Source organism: Boleophthalmus pectinirostris, unplaced genomic scaffold, assembly GCF_026225935.1.
Source record: "Boleophthalmus pectinirostris isolate CB_2022bp ecotype Guang Dong unplaced genomic scaffold, ASM2622593v1 HiC_scaffold_12, whole genome shotgun sequence".
NCBI classification, from domain to species: domain Eukaryota; kingdom Metazoa; phylum Chordata; class Actinopteri; order Gobiiformes; family Gobiidae; genus Boleophthalmus; species Boleophthalmus pectinirostris.
In genome coordinates this window covers 2195849-2215557 of record NW_026571018.1, presented here as the reverse complement: position 1 = coordinate 2215557, position 19709 = coordinate 2195849, and the positions used below count along the sequence as shown (strand labels likewise).

At 38.3% G+C, this 19709-nt stretch overlaps 1 protein-coding gene across 1 annotated transcript in view; it reads right to left on the bottom strand.

The window, feature by feature from the left end:
• Window positions 1-7528: 7528 nt before the first annotated feature.
• Window positions 7529-19709, bottom strand: part of pof1b (POF1B actin binding protein) — an 83521-nt gene continuing 71340 nt past the window's right edge. Inside the window, exons 11-13 of the mRNA XM_020941104.2 lie at window positions 14685-14755; window positions 11824-11952; window positions 7529-9884 (exon numbers count right to left, since the gene is read on the bottom strand). Coding sequence (XP_020796763.2) covers window positions 11841-11952; window positions 14685-14755 — 183 coding nt within the window. The 3' untranslated portion in view covers window positions 7529-9884; window positions 11824-11840. The remainder of the gene's footprint in view (window positions 9885-11823; window positions 11953-14684; window positions 14756-19709) is intronic.

The window sequence follows — 19709 nt, the reverse complement described above, 5'->3', positions numbered from 1 at the left end:
AGACGAGCAGCCTTCACCGGACAAGTAACACAATGTAGATACCAGAGCAAAAAAAAAAAAAAAAAAAAAAAAAAACTGAATTAAAAGTAAAAGTATTACATAAAAAAATATACTTAAGTAAAAGTAACTACATGTTACTTTAGGAGTAAAAAGTAAAAGTATTTTTGCTCGGGTTTTGAGATCTAATAAAGCTTCAAATGCAGTGACTTTGATACAGATTTGTGCTGAATTTGATAGACAAAAATTTTTAAATTTTAGTCAGAGGCGGGACCGAGTCGTCCCTTTGCAGGCAAGTCCAAGTCGAGTCTCGAGTCACTGACCCATAAGTCCAAGTCGAGTCTCGAGTCAAGTTTCAAGTCCTACAAATAGTGCCTCAAGTCTGACTCGAGTCCAAGTCACGACGGTTTTATAGCATTTTAGAATTTTAGAAAAGAGTTTTGTTTTTTTAGCTTTTAATTTTTATATTTTGATCAAACTACAGATGTGTTCGAAATAAGCCCTCAGCCTTTTCAGCAGGTCTCAAATAAAATAAAAATAACTTTTATTTTCCAGTTAAGTTAAAAATGTAGAAAGTACAGTAGCTCGATTCATCAGCCGGTTTCACTTGGTGGAAAACGTGTGACCTCGCAGCATTAGGATTCGTTCGCTCGACGGTAGGTGGGTACTTTTTTTATTTAACCAATCGCTGTTGTTTGGTTGTGTCGTATGTAATGCTCCAAATCCTGTAGGAAGAAGGACAATAACGTCTTCCCTTTTGACAAAATTCAAACATTCTCTTTGTTCTTGTTTTAAATCCTCGATCTCGAGAATCGCTGCCAACACAGAATGTCTGTCTCTTCGCTGATTCTGGTGTCCGAACTCACACTTCCGGGGATTTTACGAACCATCTAGTGTTTTCTGATTCCTGATCTAGTCGCTGGAGAGAAATGAAATCGAGCGAGACACTAGGTGGCGCCGGACTGACTGAAAGTACCGATACCTGCTCTCAAATGTAGAGACGTAAAAGTAAAAAATCTCCACTTAAAAATGTTAAGAATTCATGTTTTGTTTTGAGCTATAAAACCTGTAACTGATCCGATGCATGAGAGATATGTTTAATGCCCTCCTACGGAACATTCTAGGCAAAAAGACAAGCAAGTATTGGACCCTCCAGCTCACGGAGATGACATAGTGCACCTTTGAGCCGTGGACCGTGCACAGTCTGAGGTCCATTAGCCCGGTGCTGCTGCTGCTGCTGCTGCTCTTCTGCTTCTTCTTCTTCCGCTGCTCCCTCTTTGATGAGTGGAGGATGCTCTTGTCTCATTAGTAAAGTTTTATCCGCTTCAGGAAATGCGTTTCTCTCAGACACAGCACAGGAAATGGGGCCTGGAGCTTGGCCAATCCGGCTATTTCAGGGCCCGACCCGCAGCCAATGACCGAGGGCCCCTAATGGACTCTGCACAGAACCGCCGCTCGTTTCTCTCTCCACTGCAACGATGTCAGAGCTGCGAGAGAAACGACCACGATTCTGATGATTTCTCTTCACTCCGGCTTTAATTTTTCTTTTATTGTCACGTATTTAGTCCTGCTCATGATATTTATTTATTTATTTTGCGTTAAAGTGTCATATTTCACTATTTTCTGATCTGTTCTAATATCGTTTCATCATGACAAACAGATCTGGAGTTGTGTTTTGTTTCATTTTTCACACATGATTTATGCTGAGTTCTTCTCTCAAACTCTGGTACAAAATTGTGATGTCAAGTTGTGTTTTTAAACTGAGGATAACGTCAGTGTATTTGTTTCAAGGTAATAAGTCAGAAAGTTATTATTACTCTGTTGTTCAAATATTAACATGTGTCATTTTCATGTGTTATTGTGTTTTATTGACCTTTTACTTTGTCCAAGACCAGACCAGGACAAGACCAAGACTGAGACCGGGACCAAAACGGGAACCAGACCAGGACTGAAACCGGGACTTGGCCGGGATCAGACTGTGATTGAGACCAGGACTGAGAATGGAACCGTGACTGAGACTAAGACCAGGAACAAACTGGGACAAGACCAGGACTGAAACCAGGACTGAGAATGGGACCGTACCAGGACTGAAACCGGGACTGAGATCAGGACTGAGATCAGGACAAGACCAAGACTAGACCAGGACTGAGACTGGGACCAGACTGTGATTGAGACCGGGACTATAGCGTGGTTGAGACCAGGACCAGACTGGGGCTGAGACCAGGACCGTGATCAGGACAAGACCAAGATTGAGACCTGGACGGAGACCGCGACTGAGAACAGGACTGAGATCAGGACAATACCGAGAATGAGACCAGGACTGAGACTGGGACCAGACCAGGACTGAGACCAGGACTGAGACTGGGACCAGACCAGGACTGAGACCAGGACTGACATCAGGACTGAGACCAGGACAAGACCAAGATGGAGACCAGGACTGAGATCAAGACAAGACCGAGATGGAGACCAGGACTGAGACCAGGACTGAAACCGGAACCAGACCATGATTGAGACCAGGATGGAGACCAGGACTGAGACCGGGACTAAGACCGGTCTAGTCCTGGTTTAGTCCTGCTTCAGTCCTGGTTCAGTTCGGCATCACAGTTTAAGTCACGAAAACGGGAAACGTCCGTTATCTGTTTTTTCCATTTTTCATTTAAACACAAAATCGAAAACTGAAAAAAACAAACAAACAAACCTTTATCTGTTTTTTTACTTTGATTTTGGACACAAACAATGAAGAAATTAGTTGTTTTTTCATTTTCAAATTTTTGGTTTTATCTTGAAAAACAAATAAACGAATGTCACACCGATTCAGAACCTCCACCTCCACAGAAAACAACTTTGAGAAAACAGAAATGAATCTCGCGCGAAGAGAAATCAACTTTCGACTTTCATCTTTTCGAGGTTGTGTCTGCCTCCTGGTGGCTGTTTTGATCATTTTCTCGCTCGCAGCTAATATCTACACATGTTTCATCGTGTGTGTGTTTATTCTGGGATTATTTTGATGCCATGATAAAACGTGACTCTAAAATCTGAATGAAACAAAAGTCAGTTTGGCGTAATCTAGAACCTTTAACCCAGTGGACGTGTTTGAGCTCGTGTGGCTGTTCTCCCCTCCGCCCTCCCCCCTCCCCTCTGCCCTCTCGGTGGGCACGTGTGGCGGGGCGGGCGGTATTGGCAGGACGTCGTGTTGATGGGGCATGGATGGAGCCGAGTGGGAGGTAATGGGGCAGCATTGATTTGGATGGATAACTCCGGAGCGTCCGCAGAGAGGCCTGCCCCTTCCGGGAATCCTCTATGGAAAAATGAATGGAGTCGAGTGGAGCGTGCAGGAGAATATTTTTGGTTTAGTTCACGCCGTCGTCTTTTGCTGCCGTCATATTAAATTATGACAACATTACGTCTTTTTTGTTTCGTTGGTCTGCGTGTTGCGTTGGGTCGACTCGACACATGTGGAAACATAATGGACCTGTAAATAAATTAACACTATTTCACTTTTCCACAACCTGCTTGTCTCTATGGAGATGTTATTGCTTTGCCTGGAATGTTCCACAGTATGGCATTAAAAGTGTCTCTCTAAACTCACATATTTAATTGTATTTGCTCAAAAATACCCTAGAAAACATGAGGTTTTATACGGGTCAATGCACCTTTGGATTTTGTACTTTACACCAAAACTACGCAGAATTTTGATGCTCTAAACATATTTTTTTAGTTGTTTTTCCATGACAATAACAATAAAATTCGAGAAAAAAACGGCCTCATAATCAGTGTTGGGGACTTGCAAGTCGTGACTTGAAACTTGAAACTCAAAGCAGACGACTTGGACTTGACTTGGACTTACGGGCCAGTGACTTGAGACTCGACTTGGACTCGCCTGTATTTGACGTTGGACTTGACTCGGGACTTGAGGTCAAAGACTTGAGACTTACTTGAGACTTGCAAAACGACGACTTGGTCCCACCTCGGCTCATGACAGATCCGGACGCTCATTTATGAAGCGTACAGACAAAATATTAAGTGCGTTTGATGAGAATTCCACCAAACTTTTCTAAATAAAATGTGTTTCATATGAACTTTGCACAAGAAGTGGTTTAACAAAGACTTTTAATATCACAGACATGATTTAACCTTTATTTTTTATTGAACTGTATCGAATAGATTTGAAATATATATCGAATCAAAAGTGAACTGTATCAAGGTATGTATCATATCATGGCCTATGTATTGAGGTATGTACCGTATCGGTGGCCAAAGTATCGAGATATGTATCGTATCAACAACGTCTTAATGACACCAGCCCTACTAACTACATTTGATCAATTTATAAAGAACTTGAATCTCAATCTATTAATTATCCATATGTCTTGTAATATTTGTGTGTACTGTTGATATGTTTACATGTACATTTGCTTAAACTTATTTGTATAGATATATGCAATAAATGTATATATTAATGACTTTACACCAAAACGTAAATGCTCAAATGTTGAACCTGATCATTTCTACTAGTGACTAGACTCATAAACTTTTTGTATTACAACAAAAATCTGCATTTTAACAATAGTAATTTTATTTGTCCTCATCTGAAACACAGAAGTTGTTGTTGTTGGTTGTACATTTATATTTATTTATAATTATGTGTTATTACACGTGTCTCTTGCTCATTTTTGCTACTTATTTAGTATTTATTATTACCATTTCTATTTTTTTACGCTTTACTATGATTTTATTTTGTGATGTTTGAGCTCCTGTGTCTAAATAATTTCCCTTGTGGATCAATAAAGTTGGTCTAAGTCTAAGTCTGAGTGTAAAACATTGAGAGTTAATCTGAATGACTCGATGACGGTTGTCTTCGTTCTTCGCTCCTCTGAGGCTCTTCGCTCTGTCACTTTGGCTTGTTCGCTTTGCCTCTCAGCTCCACACTGAGAGCAGTTTATTGAAGTGAAAACCAGTGAGCAGATCTGACATGACCTCATTCTCTGAAGCCTCTGCACGGAACAGGACGAGGGGGGCGGGGCTGAAGGACGACACCTGCTGGACAACAAGTGTGACTGCACACTGTACACTAGGCTGCATCGTTTGCCCCAATGTCAGAAATTCAACTTGTATCCAATTTTAAACTGTGACAAAACCACTTAAAAGAAAATCTGTGGAATATTTACTGAACTGAATAAAATCTACTGGATCCACCAAGTCTCTTAAATTCCATCCTAACAGTGTCCATAAAACTCTGGCAGAAAAATCAGTTTTTCTCAAATAACTTTAAAAATAATCCATTTCAGGCCATGGTGTCAATGAAAGTTGAATATAAATGTTGCTATTGCACATCTTTTGGAAAAAATTTTATATGTCTATCTTTATAACTTTCTAAGATTCTGAGTATTTATTTATAATTATCCAGTAAAAACAAAGTCCAAAGATGAAATGAGAGACATAAAGTTTGTTCTTTCTGTAGTGATCAGAGTCTGTATAAAAAAGTGGAGTAATTGAGTGTGACGTCACCAGAGCGTCTCAATGACAGGTACAGCTCAGGGTTTCAAGAAAGAATAAGGATGTTATGAAAGAAAAACAGATTTTTAAACTCCAGAGGTTTGGTGGACCCAGTAAACATTAAGAGAATTTCAGGAAATTTCTCACGGAACTTTACTTTGGCAAGTGTAAACAATTAACTAGGCACACACTGATTTTCAATTTTTATTTTTCAAAAAGTTGGACAGATGATGCACCTACACTAGGGGTGTGAGAAAAAATCAATTCAGTGATATATCGTGATACGTCATTGCACAATTCGTGAATCGATTCAAAATGGATCTGAATCGATTTTTTAATTAGGGGTGTAACGATATCCAAGTCTCACAATACGATATCATCACGGTATGAACTTCACGGTATGATATTTATTGCAATATCGTGGGAAAGCTCACGATATGTTGGGGAGGCTCACGATGTAACAATATCCAAATCTCTCATCTCACGATATGATATTTAAAACTGTTAATATGCTTCTTTTTCCTCTTAAAATGCCTTAAGACCTAATCCAAAGAACTGAGACTTAAAAGTGTTAGAACTGTTATTTCTTCTTGTCGTCTGCACTGAAATGGAGCAAAGGATCATGGTCTATGTAGTTCCCTCTGTCTTTTTTTTTTAGATATTTCTGCATCATAACTCTTCATTTAAGCAGAGACTTGTAATTCAATATATTGTGATGGTCCATGATATTATTGTGAGAACTTTGACGATACGATATCACGATATTTCAGTTATTGTTACACCCCTATAAATTATATTTCATATAATTGTGTCTTGAATAACTGTGTTATTAGAAGTAATTATTGATAAATTGCAATATATCATCCATCATTCTAGTATCGGTATATATCGTGATATATTGAATCAGGGCAATAATTTTGTGTGATTGTTACTGTACTTTTTCTGCCCTGTCGATAATTTGACCACAACCTGATGATGAACTGAAGATGGAAATTAACCACGTTGGCGATAATCTCTATATTTACATTTTAAAAGTTCAATAATATGTGCTGTCCCTTTACAAATACATAAAATAAAATAAAAATCTCCTAAAATCCCGTCTCAAACCTCGGTTCTGGAGCACTGCAGTGAAGTTCACCTTGATAAACAACTGCAAACCTTTATTTTATTCATCAAGAAATCACACCGGATACACAAATAATTTTAATAACAATTTACCAAAAATCAAACATATTTCTCTAGTCTGCATGTAGCTCACAAACGTTTGCAAAATATATTAAAACATCTAGAAACTAAGAGCATACATGGTTAAAATCCAGCCAAAATTTACCCACAAACAGAAAAAATAAAAGTCCAGTTAAAAAAACAAACAAAAAGCAAACACAACAGGTGATTTCTCGTTAGCTTAGCGCACTACAAACGTAAACACATTTAACATGAGTGAGGTTTGATTCTGTCCACTAGGTTTGTAAAAGTTAAAATGATGTACTTTCTATCAATCAAATCACTGTAGGATAAAGAGTGAGTGTCTAGCCCCCCCTTGTGGACGTTCATGTTACTGCAACACAAATGTTTTAGGTTAACATGAGATGAAAAGCTGCGTAGCGTTTCCTAACCACATTTTTTTTAATGCTTAAAAACATCTGTCACCATCAAAACAACCTGCTTCAGTCCCACCCCACAAACCACCACTGCCCTGGACCGATGTACCAGTCGTGTTTCCAGAAATGCAGAGAAATTACCCAAAAAAACCCATATTGATCGTGTTACTGACTTTTTCCTGACATTGCTTCAGTTTCAAGATCAGTTTAGAATTAAAATAGTCTTCTTATGCAATCAAAACCAGAGAATTTAATTAGTGTTGTAGTCAAGAGTGCACTAATCGAGACCAAGACCAGTCCGAGACCACAGAGTCCCAAGACCAGGACAAGGTCGAGATTTTTCAAGGTCAAGACGGTATATATATATATATATATATATATATATATATATATATATATATATATATATATATATATAATATTTGTATAAGCTGCTCTTCAGGACAAAATAAGTCTAATATTTATGTTTTTTGTATGATAATCAGGAAGTGTGTGGTTGCTGCTAGTGTCGGCATGACGTCAAATAAACTCTGGCTTCAGAAAGTTGTGAAAAATGCTTATAAATTTGAAAATACAGATAGAAACACAACTAGTACTTACACTTTTACACTTAATGACCAAAGCACCAAAAAAAAAATCAAACAAAAAACAAAAAAATCAACAAAAACTGTTAGAGACAAACAAAACCACCGCTCCCATTTAAACATCTTTACAGCGGGCACCTCCAGTACATTCACTTTATCTCTACATATATATAAAACACGATATATATATGTTTTTTTTATTATATACATGCATTTAGACGTCCCTCGTGCCTGGGTCAAGGCTGTGGTGGAGTCACTGCTGTGCTACAAGCGAAAATTAAATAAAAAGACAAACATAAAATTTTTTTTTTTTTTAGTTTTTTTTTTTTTTTGAATATTGTATTAAAAGTGTAAAATTTGCAAATGCTTATAAGAAAAGATATGAATTTTCCCATTTATAGATGTGCTGTAGTCATTTAAACAAACACTGATTTATTTATTTTTATTTTTTCCACTGTATGAGATTTGGTTTTCAGGTCTAAATATGATTCTATACCATTGCGTTTTTGTACAAATTTTATGTATTTAAAAAAATATTTTAACTAACAACATTATAGTTGAAAATTAAAGAGGTAAAAGCATCAGCTGTATTTCTAACTAAATAAAATTCAACTTGGGTAATTTGGCAATGCACTAAAATCATTCTAGTTCATATAAAGCAATGTCACGCTTCACCAGAAGATGGCAGCGTCGCTACATAATCTGTTCCCACACGCAGCTTTAAAGAGGAAGAAAGATTTTAAATCCATGGGGTGTTAACATAGCCTGATTCATCTCTGCCAGGTCAGACAGTTTCACTTCGTAGAAACTGTCTAACCTCGCAGCATTAGGATTCATTCGCTCGACGGTCGGTGGGTACTTTTTTATTTAACCAATCACTGCTGTTTGGTCGTGACGTTTGTAATGCACCAAATCCCGTAGGAAGAAGAACAATAACGTCTTTCCCCTTGATAAAATTCACCAAACTTTCTCTTTGTTCAGGCTTTAAATCCTCGATCTCGGGAATCGTTGCCAACACAGAATGTCTGTCTTCGTCTACATCCATCTCGACGCTTTGTTTACTGTTGTGCTGTTCCACAAAAGGGACACAGACAGACACCACGAGTTTGACGTCATGACTTCACGGCTCTTCGCTGATTGGTCGGTGCGCCGTCTACAAGTTCCGGGATTCTTGCAAAACGTCTAGTGTATTCTGATTCCTGAACTAGTCGCTGGAGAGAAATGAAATAGAGCTAATGTGTAACGTATTTAGATCCACAGCGTTTACATTTGCCTTTTATCGTTTTGAAAATACTGTATTCGCAAAAAAAAAAAAATGCATTAATGTGTTTTATAGGTTTCCCTTTCGATTTTGACGCTCTTAGTCCACATTGGATCAGGTTTGTGAAGTTGTAGAGTAAAGTTTTTCTATATTTATGGAGAATTATCGTGTATCTTATAAGAAGGATTTGAATAGGGCCACATAGCGATCACTAAATTACTCAAACATCTATGGATGACATCTAAATCCTCTTCAGGCATGTTTTTTGACAAGGGAACAACGTTATAATATTGTAGAAAGCTAAAAAAGTATAAAAAATATTGTTGGTAAATGCTTTTTGCATCATGCAGTGGAAAACAAGCTCTGTAGATTTGTTTATTAAAAGGTGCATTGTGTAGCTTTTCTGGTGGAGGCTCTGTCAAATGCTTGTCTCTACGGAGATGTTATCACTTTGTTCAGAATGTTTCACAGTATGGCATTAAGTTACAGGTCAGATCTGTGTAGAGGAGACCCCGCTCACAGTCAGAATGTTGTTTTTCTCGGTATTTTTGAGCCATAAAACCACATTTAAATTGAATAAATGTAAACTAGAGCTGTTTAAAAGTCATACTGTGGAACATTCCAAGCACAGGAATGACATATCTTTAGAATCAAGCAGGTGAGGGACCCCCCAACCAGGAAAAATTACGCAATGCAGCTTTAAATTCGCAGCACAGTTTAACCATACAAGGATTTGATTGGACCCATTTTTTTTCGCAAAGCCACCCCCAAAACACACCCCGATTTGAGCCACAAACTGAACCACACCACCACCATCGGCCTGAGCCCAGAGCAGAGCAGAGCAGGGCATTCTGGGTAAAAGGAGAGGGAAAAGGGGGCGGGGTTTAGGGGGAGGAGCGTGCACTGGGTCAGGCGCTGGTCAGATCCACGGTCGATCGATCATTCCTGTCGAAGAGAAGTGTTTTGTTTAAGGATTTGTAAAGACTTTCTGTTTCAAAATAAAGACAACAAGGCATAATAATGTGTCATGTGTAATAATGTTTGAGTAATTCTTTATTTTTATTACTCTGTTTACATCTCCTGTTCCACCTTGTGATGTCATGAAGCGGAAATCTTCAAGTCAACAGCTCCTTTTACCTTTAGTTTACAAGTTTACATCGGGAAATCCAGGGCTGAAACGATCCAATTGATTCTAGTACAGTTTAAAAACACAGTGGAGCACTTCCTGTATCACCGCATGACATCACAAGGTGGAACAGAGGCTGTGCCCAAATGTCCACTCAAGTCCCTAAAACCGTGACTCTGGCTCTGGGTGAAAAAAAAAAGTCTCTAAACTCTAATAAAACTTTCGTGTCTTCGTCATAGTCGTGTTTTATTCAGAATCAGGATCTGCAGAGCCATAAACCAGTGCTTTTTCTCAGTTTAAGAAGTTATATTTACACCATGATCTTCCCCTGGCACACCATTATCTAAATTGCGGTATATTTCTGTCTAACTGGTGCCTACCGACCTTCATAGTCTCATCACACCCGCTTTATAAACCTCCGCCTTTGGAAAGAGTCAAGGGCCTTGAGCACTCAAAGATCACACTATGTTCACTTTTCAGTTCCCCCCGGTCGTATTATTGATGGTAAATAAACTCCTCCTGCTTAAGACTCCAGTTGGTCTCCAGGCTTTTACTTCCTTGGACAAGCTGAAAACTTCTACAACACTTCATTCAGTCGGGTTGTGTCCAGTTAAACACCTGTCGCTGTACTAGGGCATTCGATTACAGTTTCTTAAAGGGACAGTTCAGAATTTTGGACATAGGCCTTCATTTCCTAGTGTTCCAGAGTGTTGGAGACGTGTGGAGACACTTTTTTAAATATTCCGTCCAGTCCTTGTATTTGCAGAGGTCACTGGTGTTAGACTAGTGCATGTCAATGGTCATAGTTTATCCTGCCACTAAAAACAGTTTTACCCACTCTACAAAACACCTGAAACAAACCTATTATTACACCAGACTGTCCATGTGAATGTCTGTGTTGATAGAATCATGTTTGAAATAAAACTAACCTTGCATCGCATGAATCGTCGCATGTTGAAGGACTATTTTCTCATATATCAGTCCACCGCTGCTGAGTTTTCTGTCAAGAAGTACAACTCACTGCTGCTGCTCACACATAAATCCTTCAAATGCGAGGTCGGTTTTATTTCTAAAATTATTCTATCGACAATCTGGTGTAATAATAGATTTGCTACAGGTGCTTTGTGGATGGAATACTGGATACTGGATGGAATATTTCAAAAAGTGTCTCCACACGTCTCCAACGCTCTGGATCACGAGGAAATGAGGTCCTATGTCCAAAATTCCGGACTGTCCCTTTAATCAATCATCAGGAGAATTAACAATGGATTTTCAATTAATAATTTTTATATTAAAATTATCATCATTATTATTATTACTATTACTAATCTGCATAAATAAACTCAATTTTACAACATGTAAACCATAACCAACGGAAAATTCTTAATGATCAATTAACGATTAGTTAAATAATCATGCCAAGCACTACACTGTATCCCGTTATTTTCCCAACTCTCCCAGTGCATTGTGGTTTATATTGATCGCTCTAGTGACCACCGATGTCTACTACTTTTCAAGGTGCATAGTGGAAAATTTTGAGCGCACTACTTTTTCACCAACTGGACATTCGGACACCCCTGAAAATGCTGTGACTCCTAAACGGTGCCCTAACGAGGGAGCAGTGTGGACATTCAGACACAACTCCAGCTCTGTTTGTGACGAGGAAATGATTATAACACGACTTAAAGCTCACAAGAGTCAGTTTTGTGCAACCTAAGACCTTGATTCTAGTTATCTGTGCAGCTCTTCGTCCCATACCTGTTTCTGACGCTTTCTCAAGTTCTCTCGATGACGACAGTTCTGTCCTCCTGCAGCGAGTGCAGTGTGGACGGGCTCGTCACGTAGTCATCACCCAGCAGAGCCAGGAGGGGATACTGATTACTGTATCTGTAAAAAGTGGAGAAAGTTTATTGCTGTTTTATAGAGTGTAACAATAACAACCAATAAAAGTCTCACAATAATTTCGTGGACCATCACAATTTATCGAATCACAAGTTTCTTTGCTTAAATTCTTTGTTATGGTGCAGCAGAAGCTAAAAAAACAGAGAGAACTACATAGACCATGATCCTTTGCTCCGTTTTGGTGCAAACTACAAGAAGAAATAACAGTTCTAACACTTTTAAGTCTTAGTTCTTTGGATTAAGTCTTGTCAAACATTTTAAGAGGAAAAAGTAGAATATTCACAATTTTGTACAATTTTCTACATAAAATCTCGCAATAATTATCGTACCGTGAGATGTATATCATGAAAACATCTTACCGTGGCATTTGGAAATTGTTACATCCCTGTAGTTTTAGTGTAATTATTCTGTATTTAGATCATTTAAAGATTCACTGTGTAACTTTTTGGTTTGGGGTCACCTGCTTGTCTCTATGTCTCATTTATTAAATTACAAGTGATTTTATCGCTCAAAAATACCTCGAAAAACAGACATTCTGACTGTGAGTGGGGTCGCCTCTCCACAGATCTGACCTCTAACTTGGTCTGGTTTGATCATCTTCCTCTGACCTCTTGTATAAAGCTGAGATTTTATATTTTATTACATATTTTTCTATTTTATTTTGACTTGTACATTTGCATTTATATAATTATGTCTTATTTGACGCGTCTCTCGCTCTTTTTCTCAGTTCAAATTCAATTGAAAAAAGTTTATAGTTAATTCTTCATATGAACAGTGTTGGGGAGTAACGGATTACATGTACCGCCGTTACGTAATCAGAGTACAAATGATGAGTAACTGTATTCCGTTACAGTTACTGTTTCAATGAGTGGTAATTGGATTACAGTTACTTTGCTGAAATAAGTGGATTACAAGGCGGTATTTTCCTGTTTTCACATTTTGTGCTACATCCCATTTATTTATTTTTTTATTTCGGTATTTCCACTCATTGCCAGAAACCCAAACAGAACGCGCGCAATAAGAGCGATGGAAACGTCATGTTAAAGTTGGCGGTGTCAGTCACACAGTGGAAGCAGCAGTGCATTGGTAAAAACACATTTGTGTGTTGGAAATTCTTCTCCCGATGTGAGATAAATATATAAAAAAACAAATATAAAATCGCCTACAACTTAAATGTGAAACAGGAGCTACTGGCACTGGTGAAAACAACCTGCATAGACTCATAATATCTGCACTACTGTCCTATAATGACCTGCCACATGAGGGGACGTGCACACAAACACACACAAACACAAACACACACAAACACAAACACACACAAACACAAACACACACAAACACAAAACACACACAAACACACAAACACACAAACACAACACACACAAACACAAACACACACAAACACAAACACACACAAACACAAACACACACACACACACAAACACACACAAACACCTTCATCATCGTCATCAACCTGACAACCCGCGGACCACGTCTCCTTCCGTAGTTACAGCGCGGACACCGCCGTCTCGTGCGCCGCGTGTGGAACGTGTTTTCTCGCGTAAACCGCACTTCCTCCTGTGCGCCTCTAAACCAGAACTAACACCAGGACTAAAACCAAGACTAACCCAGGACTAAACCAGGACTAACACCAGGACTAAACCAGGACTAAAGCAGGACTGAACCAGGTTTAAACTAGGACTAAACCACGACTAAACCAGAACTAAAGACCTGGTCTAGACCAGGTCTAAAAATCAGGACTAAACCAGGACTAAATCAGGACTAAACCAGGACTAAACCAGGACTAAACCAGGACTAAACCAGAACTAAACCAGGACTAAACCAGGACTAAACCAGGACTAAACCAGGTCTAAACAACATGACACCTAACAGTAGGTTGACATAATTTAAGGTGATCTCATATAATTTTCTCTATCAATAATATTTTTTAATATGGTTCATGAAAGGCTGATCTTGTTATTGTCTTTTAACAGACAAAACCTCTTATATTAAGATCTCGTGGTCTTTGTTTCTCTACAGCAAACAGTTGCTTATTCATGGAGACTTGGGCTCAGACAATTTGAAGACAACAAACAAGAATTTTGAGGATGTGGTCACTATATTCATGTCGTTTAAAAAAACATGACAATATCAAGTAATCCAAAGTAATCAGATTACGTTACTCACTTTAAGTAATTTAATGGATTACGTTACAAATTACATTTTGGGGTGTGTAATCTGTAATCTGTAGGGGATTACATTTTAAAAGTAACCTTCCCAACACTGCATATGAAACACATGAAGAATCGAAATTGTGTTTCTCACTCCTAAGTGTATAAATACATATTAATAAATGTCCAATAAAGTCCAAGTGTTTTTTTGGGGAGACGCTTTTTTTTAAAACAAACAAAACTATTTGCGGCACAAACGATTGACCTAACTTTTGTGTAGGTTTGCGTTTAATGGGGGCCAAGTTCACGCAGGTTAATGAACCGACTTCACATTTGGTCAAAAGTTGAATTTGAAACTGTGATCGATCAGTACATATATATTTTTCGTTTTTTTACCATACTGCTTAGCCTTTGGTCTAATGTAAAACTAGTCCGTGGTTTTCAGTAGACACTTTTATGGCTGTTTAAAGCACTTCTTCTACTTCCGCTCAGAGCCTCTTCTCATTTATTGTAAATCTGACTAAAACTGTTCTAGTGTCTGCATACCTCTTGGTAATGGTGGTCCTTGTGACATTCTTGGAGCTGTCGTTTCTCTCTTGTAGCAGCCTCTTGATTTCCTGAAACACAAAAGATCGAATAAAATGAATTTATCATAATAAAAACATTCTAATAGTATTCAATAATAAAAGAGCACGTTTAAAGTACACACTGTTTAAAGTTGTATTGTAAATTTCATACCACTTAAAATTACTTTATCAGTCCATCAATTGTTTTAGCTTTTCTGTTTAGATTATCTCACAATTAATTCTTCCCATTTTAGATGACTGTGATACAATTTATCAAAATACTACAACTTCTATCCTCCAACCACTCAGTGTTTATCTAGAACAGTCTGTGCAGATTTCAGTTTTCCTGAATATCTCAAACTGTATTTAATTCCATTCAGATCCTCTTACAGTTTATGTCACACAGATCAGTCAAAAAAACAAACAGGAAAACACTCATTTAAATATAAAGCTCCTCCTGATTGGAACAATTTTCCCTCATCGATTCGCGCTTTAACTTCTGTCTCTTCATTTAAAAATGCTCTGGTTCAATATTTACAAAACCCATGTGATTGTTTTTGATCATTTTGTTGAATTTTTGTTGTTCATCTTGTTGTATTTTGTGATTGTCTCTGAACTTTGTCTTAGTTTTTTGTTCAAATGTGTTTTATTATGTGTCAAACAGTCAAGTGTAAGTGTAAGTGTAAGTGTGTGTGTGTGTGTGTATTTTGTTGTTTTGATGCTTTTTTGAATTTCTGTATCCTACTGTCTGCCCTACTGTATCTGTCTTTTGTTGTTGTAATTATGAGGACCTCCCCGAAAACGAGATGGCGAGACTCTCAAGGGGCTTATCCTCCAAACAAATACATTAAAAATGTTAATTTAAGTTGTAGAGAGAGTAATAAAAGTTGTATTTAAAAAAAAAAAAAAAAAGCTGTGTGATTCTACATTGAAGGGCCCATATTTCACTATTTTCTGATTGATAATGTCATTTCCTCATCACAAACAGACCTGGAGTTGTGTTTTGTTTCATTCACACGTTTAACACACAAACCCTTAACTGTTAAATGGAAAACACTGTGTTCCACCTTGTGATGTCATGTGGTAAAACAGGAATTGCTCCACTGTGTTTTTAAACTCCACACACCTTCACTAGAATCATTTGGATCATTTCAGCTCTGGAATTGCCGATCTCAAAAGAAGAAAAAAGGAGCTGTTAACTTGAAAACTACCGCTTCATGACATCACAAGGTGGAACTGAGAATTTTGAACTTTGGAGATGTAAACAGACTGATAATAAAAGATTACTTAAACATGTGTGAATGAAACAAAACACAACTCCAGGTCTGTTTTTGAGGAGTTAATAACATTATAACAAGACTTTAACACGAGTAATTTTGGTCATTTAATGTGTGGTCTCAACTTTAAATCTTATTGTTACTTTAAATCTTGTTGTTTAAATGTTAAGTTAATTTCAGTTTATCATTCACATGCGAACATCAACACTTTAAGATCAGATAAGAAGCCGGAAAATCTTTTGATATAGATAATTATCCTGAACTAAACGGGACAGATAAGATCGATAAACAAAGAGTCTGTAAACAGCTTAGAGTGGTTCTGTGTCAGATTAGGTAGAAAATGCCCTGAGAAACATACCTCAGGTTAGAAAACAAGAGAATGCAGCGAAACCAGAAAGTCTAGACCGACCACAGAGTTTAATTTGAATGTAAACATTTCCCTACCAACCACCTGGGTAGGTCTTTAAAGCTGCATTGTGCAACTTTTCTGAAGGAGGGTCTGTCAAGTGTTTTTCTTCATGAAGATGTTTTTGTCTTTTCTGGAATGTTTCATAGTATGAGATTAAAACTTTATATCTTCATGGAGACCAAACCAGACTGAGTCACACTGTGGAACTGGTCTTGGTCTAGTCCTGGTTCAGTCCTGGTTTAGTCTCGGTTCGGTTCTCGTTCGGTGCTGATTTAGTTTTGGCGTAATCTTAATTTTAAGTTTAATTCTCGGGTCTAGTCCTGATTCAGTTCTGATCTGGTCTTGGTTCAGTCCTGTTCTAGTCCTGGTCTGCTCTTGGTCAAGTCCGGTTTCAGTCCTGGTTTAGGCTCGGTTCAGTCCTTGTTTTTAGTTTTGGTGTAATCTTGGTTTAATTCTGGTCTAGTCCTGATTCGGTTCTGATCTGGTCTTGGTCCAGTCCTGTTCTAGTCCTGGTCTGGTCTTGATATTGTCCTGTTTAGGTCCCGATTTAGTCCTGATTCAGTTCTGCCCAAACCAGACCAAGTTACAGGTTACATCTGTGGAGAGGCGACGTCGCTCACAGTCATAACTCCTGTTTTTTTTGTTTTTGTTTGTTTTGTTATTTTTGAGCTTTAAAACCACCTGTAATTGAATAAATGTTTAATGTTTAATGTCACACTGTGGAACTGGTCTTGGTCTAGTCCAGTTTCAGTCCTGGTTTAGTGTCGGTCATTTGTAGTTTTGGCGTAATCTTAATTTTAAGTTTAATTCTTGGGTCTACTCCTGGTTCAGTTCTGATCTGGTCTTGGTTCAGTCCTGTTCTAGTCTTGGTCTGGTCTTGGTCTAGTCCTGTTTCAGTCCCGGTTTAGTCCCGATTACAGGCCAGTTACAGGTCAGATCTGTGGAGAGCTGAGTCTGAATGTCTGTTTTTCAAGGTATTTTTGAGCTATAAAACCACCTGTAACTGAATAAATGTAAAGTAGAGCTGTTTAATGTCACACTGTGGAACATTTGAAGCAAAGCAATGACAGGTGCCTTCGGTTGTGGGTTTCTATGGTATTGTTTCTATGGATACGCCATTGTTCTGCCTGGAATGTTCCACAGTGTGACATTAAACGGCTCTACTTTACATTTATTCAATTACAGGTGGTTTTAAAGCTCAAAAATACCTCGAAAAACAATATTCTGACAGTGAGTCGCAACGCCTCTCCACAGATCTGACCTGTAACTTGGTCTGGTTTGGTCAGAACTGAATCAGGACTAAACCAGGACCGAAACAGGACTGAACGAAGACCAGATCAGAACTGAATCAGGACTAGACCAGAATTAATTAAACTTAAAATTAAAATTGCCCCAAAACTAAATCAGCACTGAACGAGGACCGAACCGAGACTAAACCAGGACTGAAACTGGACTAGACCAAGACCAATTCCACAGTGTGACATTAAAAACAGCTCTACTTTACATTTATTCAATTCCAGCTGGTTTTATTGCTCAAAAATACTTTGAAAAACAACATTCTGACTGTGAGCGGCGTCGCCTCTCCACAGATCTGACCTGTAACTTGGCCTGATTTGGTTTAGACAGACAGGTTTAATGCCGTACTGCGAAACATTCTGGACAAAGCAATAATGAATAAACTTGAAGAAACCATGAAGAAACTTGAAATTTGATGGACTCTCCACCGGAAACATTACACAATTCCCATTTAAAGGAAAAAAAAAACAAACAAACCATCTGACCACAAAAATGACCAAAATCTCAAGTATTTAAAGTAAAAGTAAACAACTGCAGACAGTTAACATCGGCGCAATTACGATGTGAAGTGAGGCGAGGCTGATGGGCGCAGATAAGGAGCAGGTGCAGGAGCGGCTTGGAACGATTCGAAAAGTACAGTAAGATTAAAGGCTTCTGTGAGATCTATGGCTAACCACGAAAACCAAACACATACACTGGAGTAATTGCAGTTTGCTTATCTTTTGGCACACAAACAAACAAAAAAATAAACTCCAGCACTTAATAAATGAGTCTGAGTATGTGCGTGCTTTAATATTTGAAATTAGACTTAGATTAGAGTTGATTTATTACGTCTTTAAACTTCTTTTCAACTCAATACAAACAGAAACACATTTGTATCTGCAGGTTTATTTTGCCGATAATAATAATGATGATGATGATGATGACGACGGGCCGCCTGATCTAAACCAGGTCTACAACAGGACTATTTAAACACCAGGACTGTGCAAGGACTATTCCAGGTCTAAACCAGGACTTTAACAGGACTATTCCAGGTCTAAAACAAGTCTATAAAAAGGTCTAAACCAGGTCTAAACCAGGTCTATTCCGGGTCTATTCCGGGTCTAAACCAGGTCTAAACCAGGACTACACCAAGACTAAACCATTACTAAACCAGGACTAAACTAGGTCTAAACCAGGTCTAAACCAGGTCTATAAGAGGACTATTTCAGGTCTAAACCAGGTCTATTCCAGATCTAAACCAGGTCTATTCCAGGTCTATTCCAGGTCTATTCCAGGTCTATTCCAGGTCTAAACCAGGTCTAAACCAGGACTACACCAGGACTACACCAGGACTACACCAGGTCTAAACCAAGACTAAACCAGGACTAAACCAGGTCTAAACCAGGTCTATAAGAGGACTATTTCAGGTCTAAACCAGGACTATTCCAGGTCTAAAAAAAGTCTATAAAAAGGTCTAAACCAGGTCTATAACAGGACTATTCCAGAACTATTCCAGGTCTAAAGCAGGTCTAAAGCAGGTTTAAAGCAGGTCTAAACCAGGACTACACCAAGAATAAACCAATACTAAACCAGGACTAAACCAGGTCTAAACCAGGTCTATAAAGGGGACTATTTCAGGTCTAAACCAGGTCTAAACCAGGTCTAAACCAGGTCTAAACCAGGTCTAAAACAGGTCTAAACCAGGTCTAAACCAGGTCTAAACCAGGTCTATAACAGGACTATTCCAGGTCTAAAACAAGTCTATAAAAAGGTCTAAACCAGGTCTATAACAGGACTATTCCAGATCTAAACCAGGTCTAAACCAGGTCTAAACCACATCTATTCCAGGTCTATTCCAGAACTATTCCAGGTCTAAACCAGGACTACACCAGGACTAAACCAGGTCTAAAGCAGGTCTATAAGAGGACTATTTCAGGTCTAAACCAGGTCTAAACCAGGTCTAAACCAGGTCTATCAGAGGACTATTCCAGGTCTAAACCAGGTCTAAACCAGGTCTATCAGAGGACTATTCCAGGTCTAA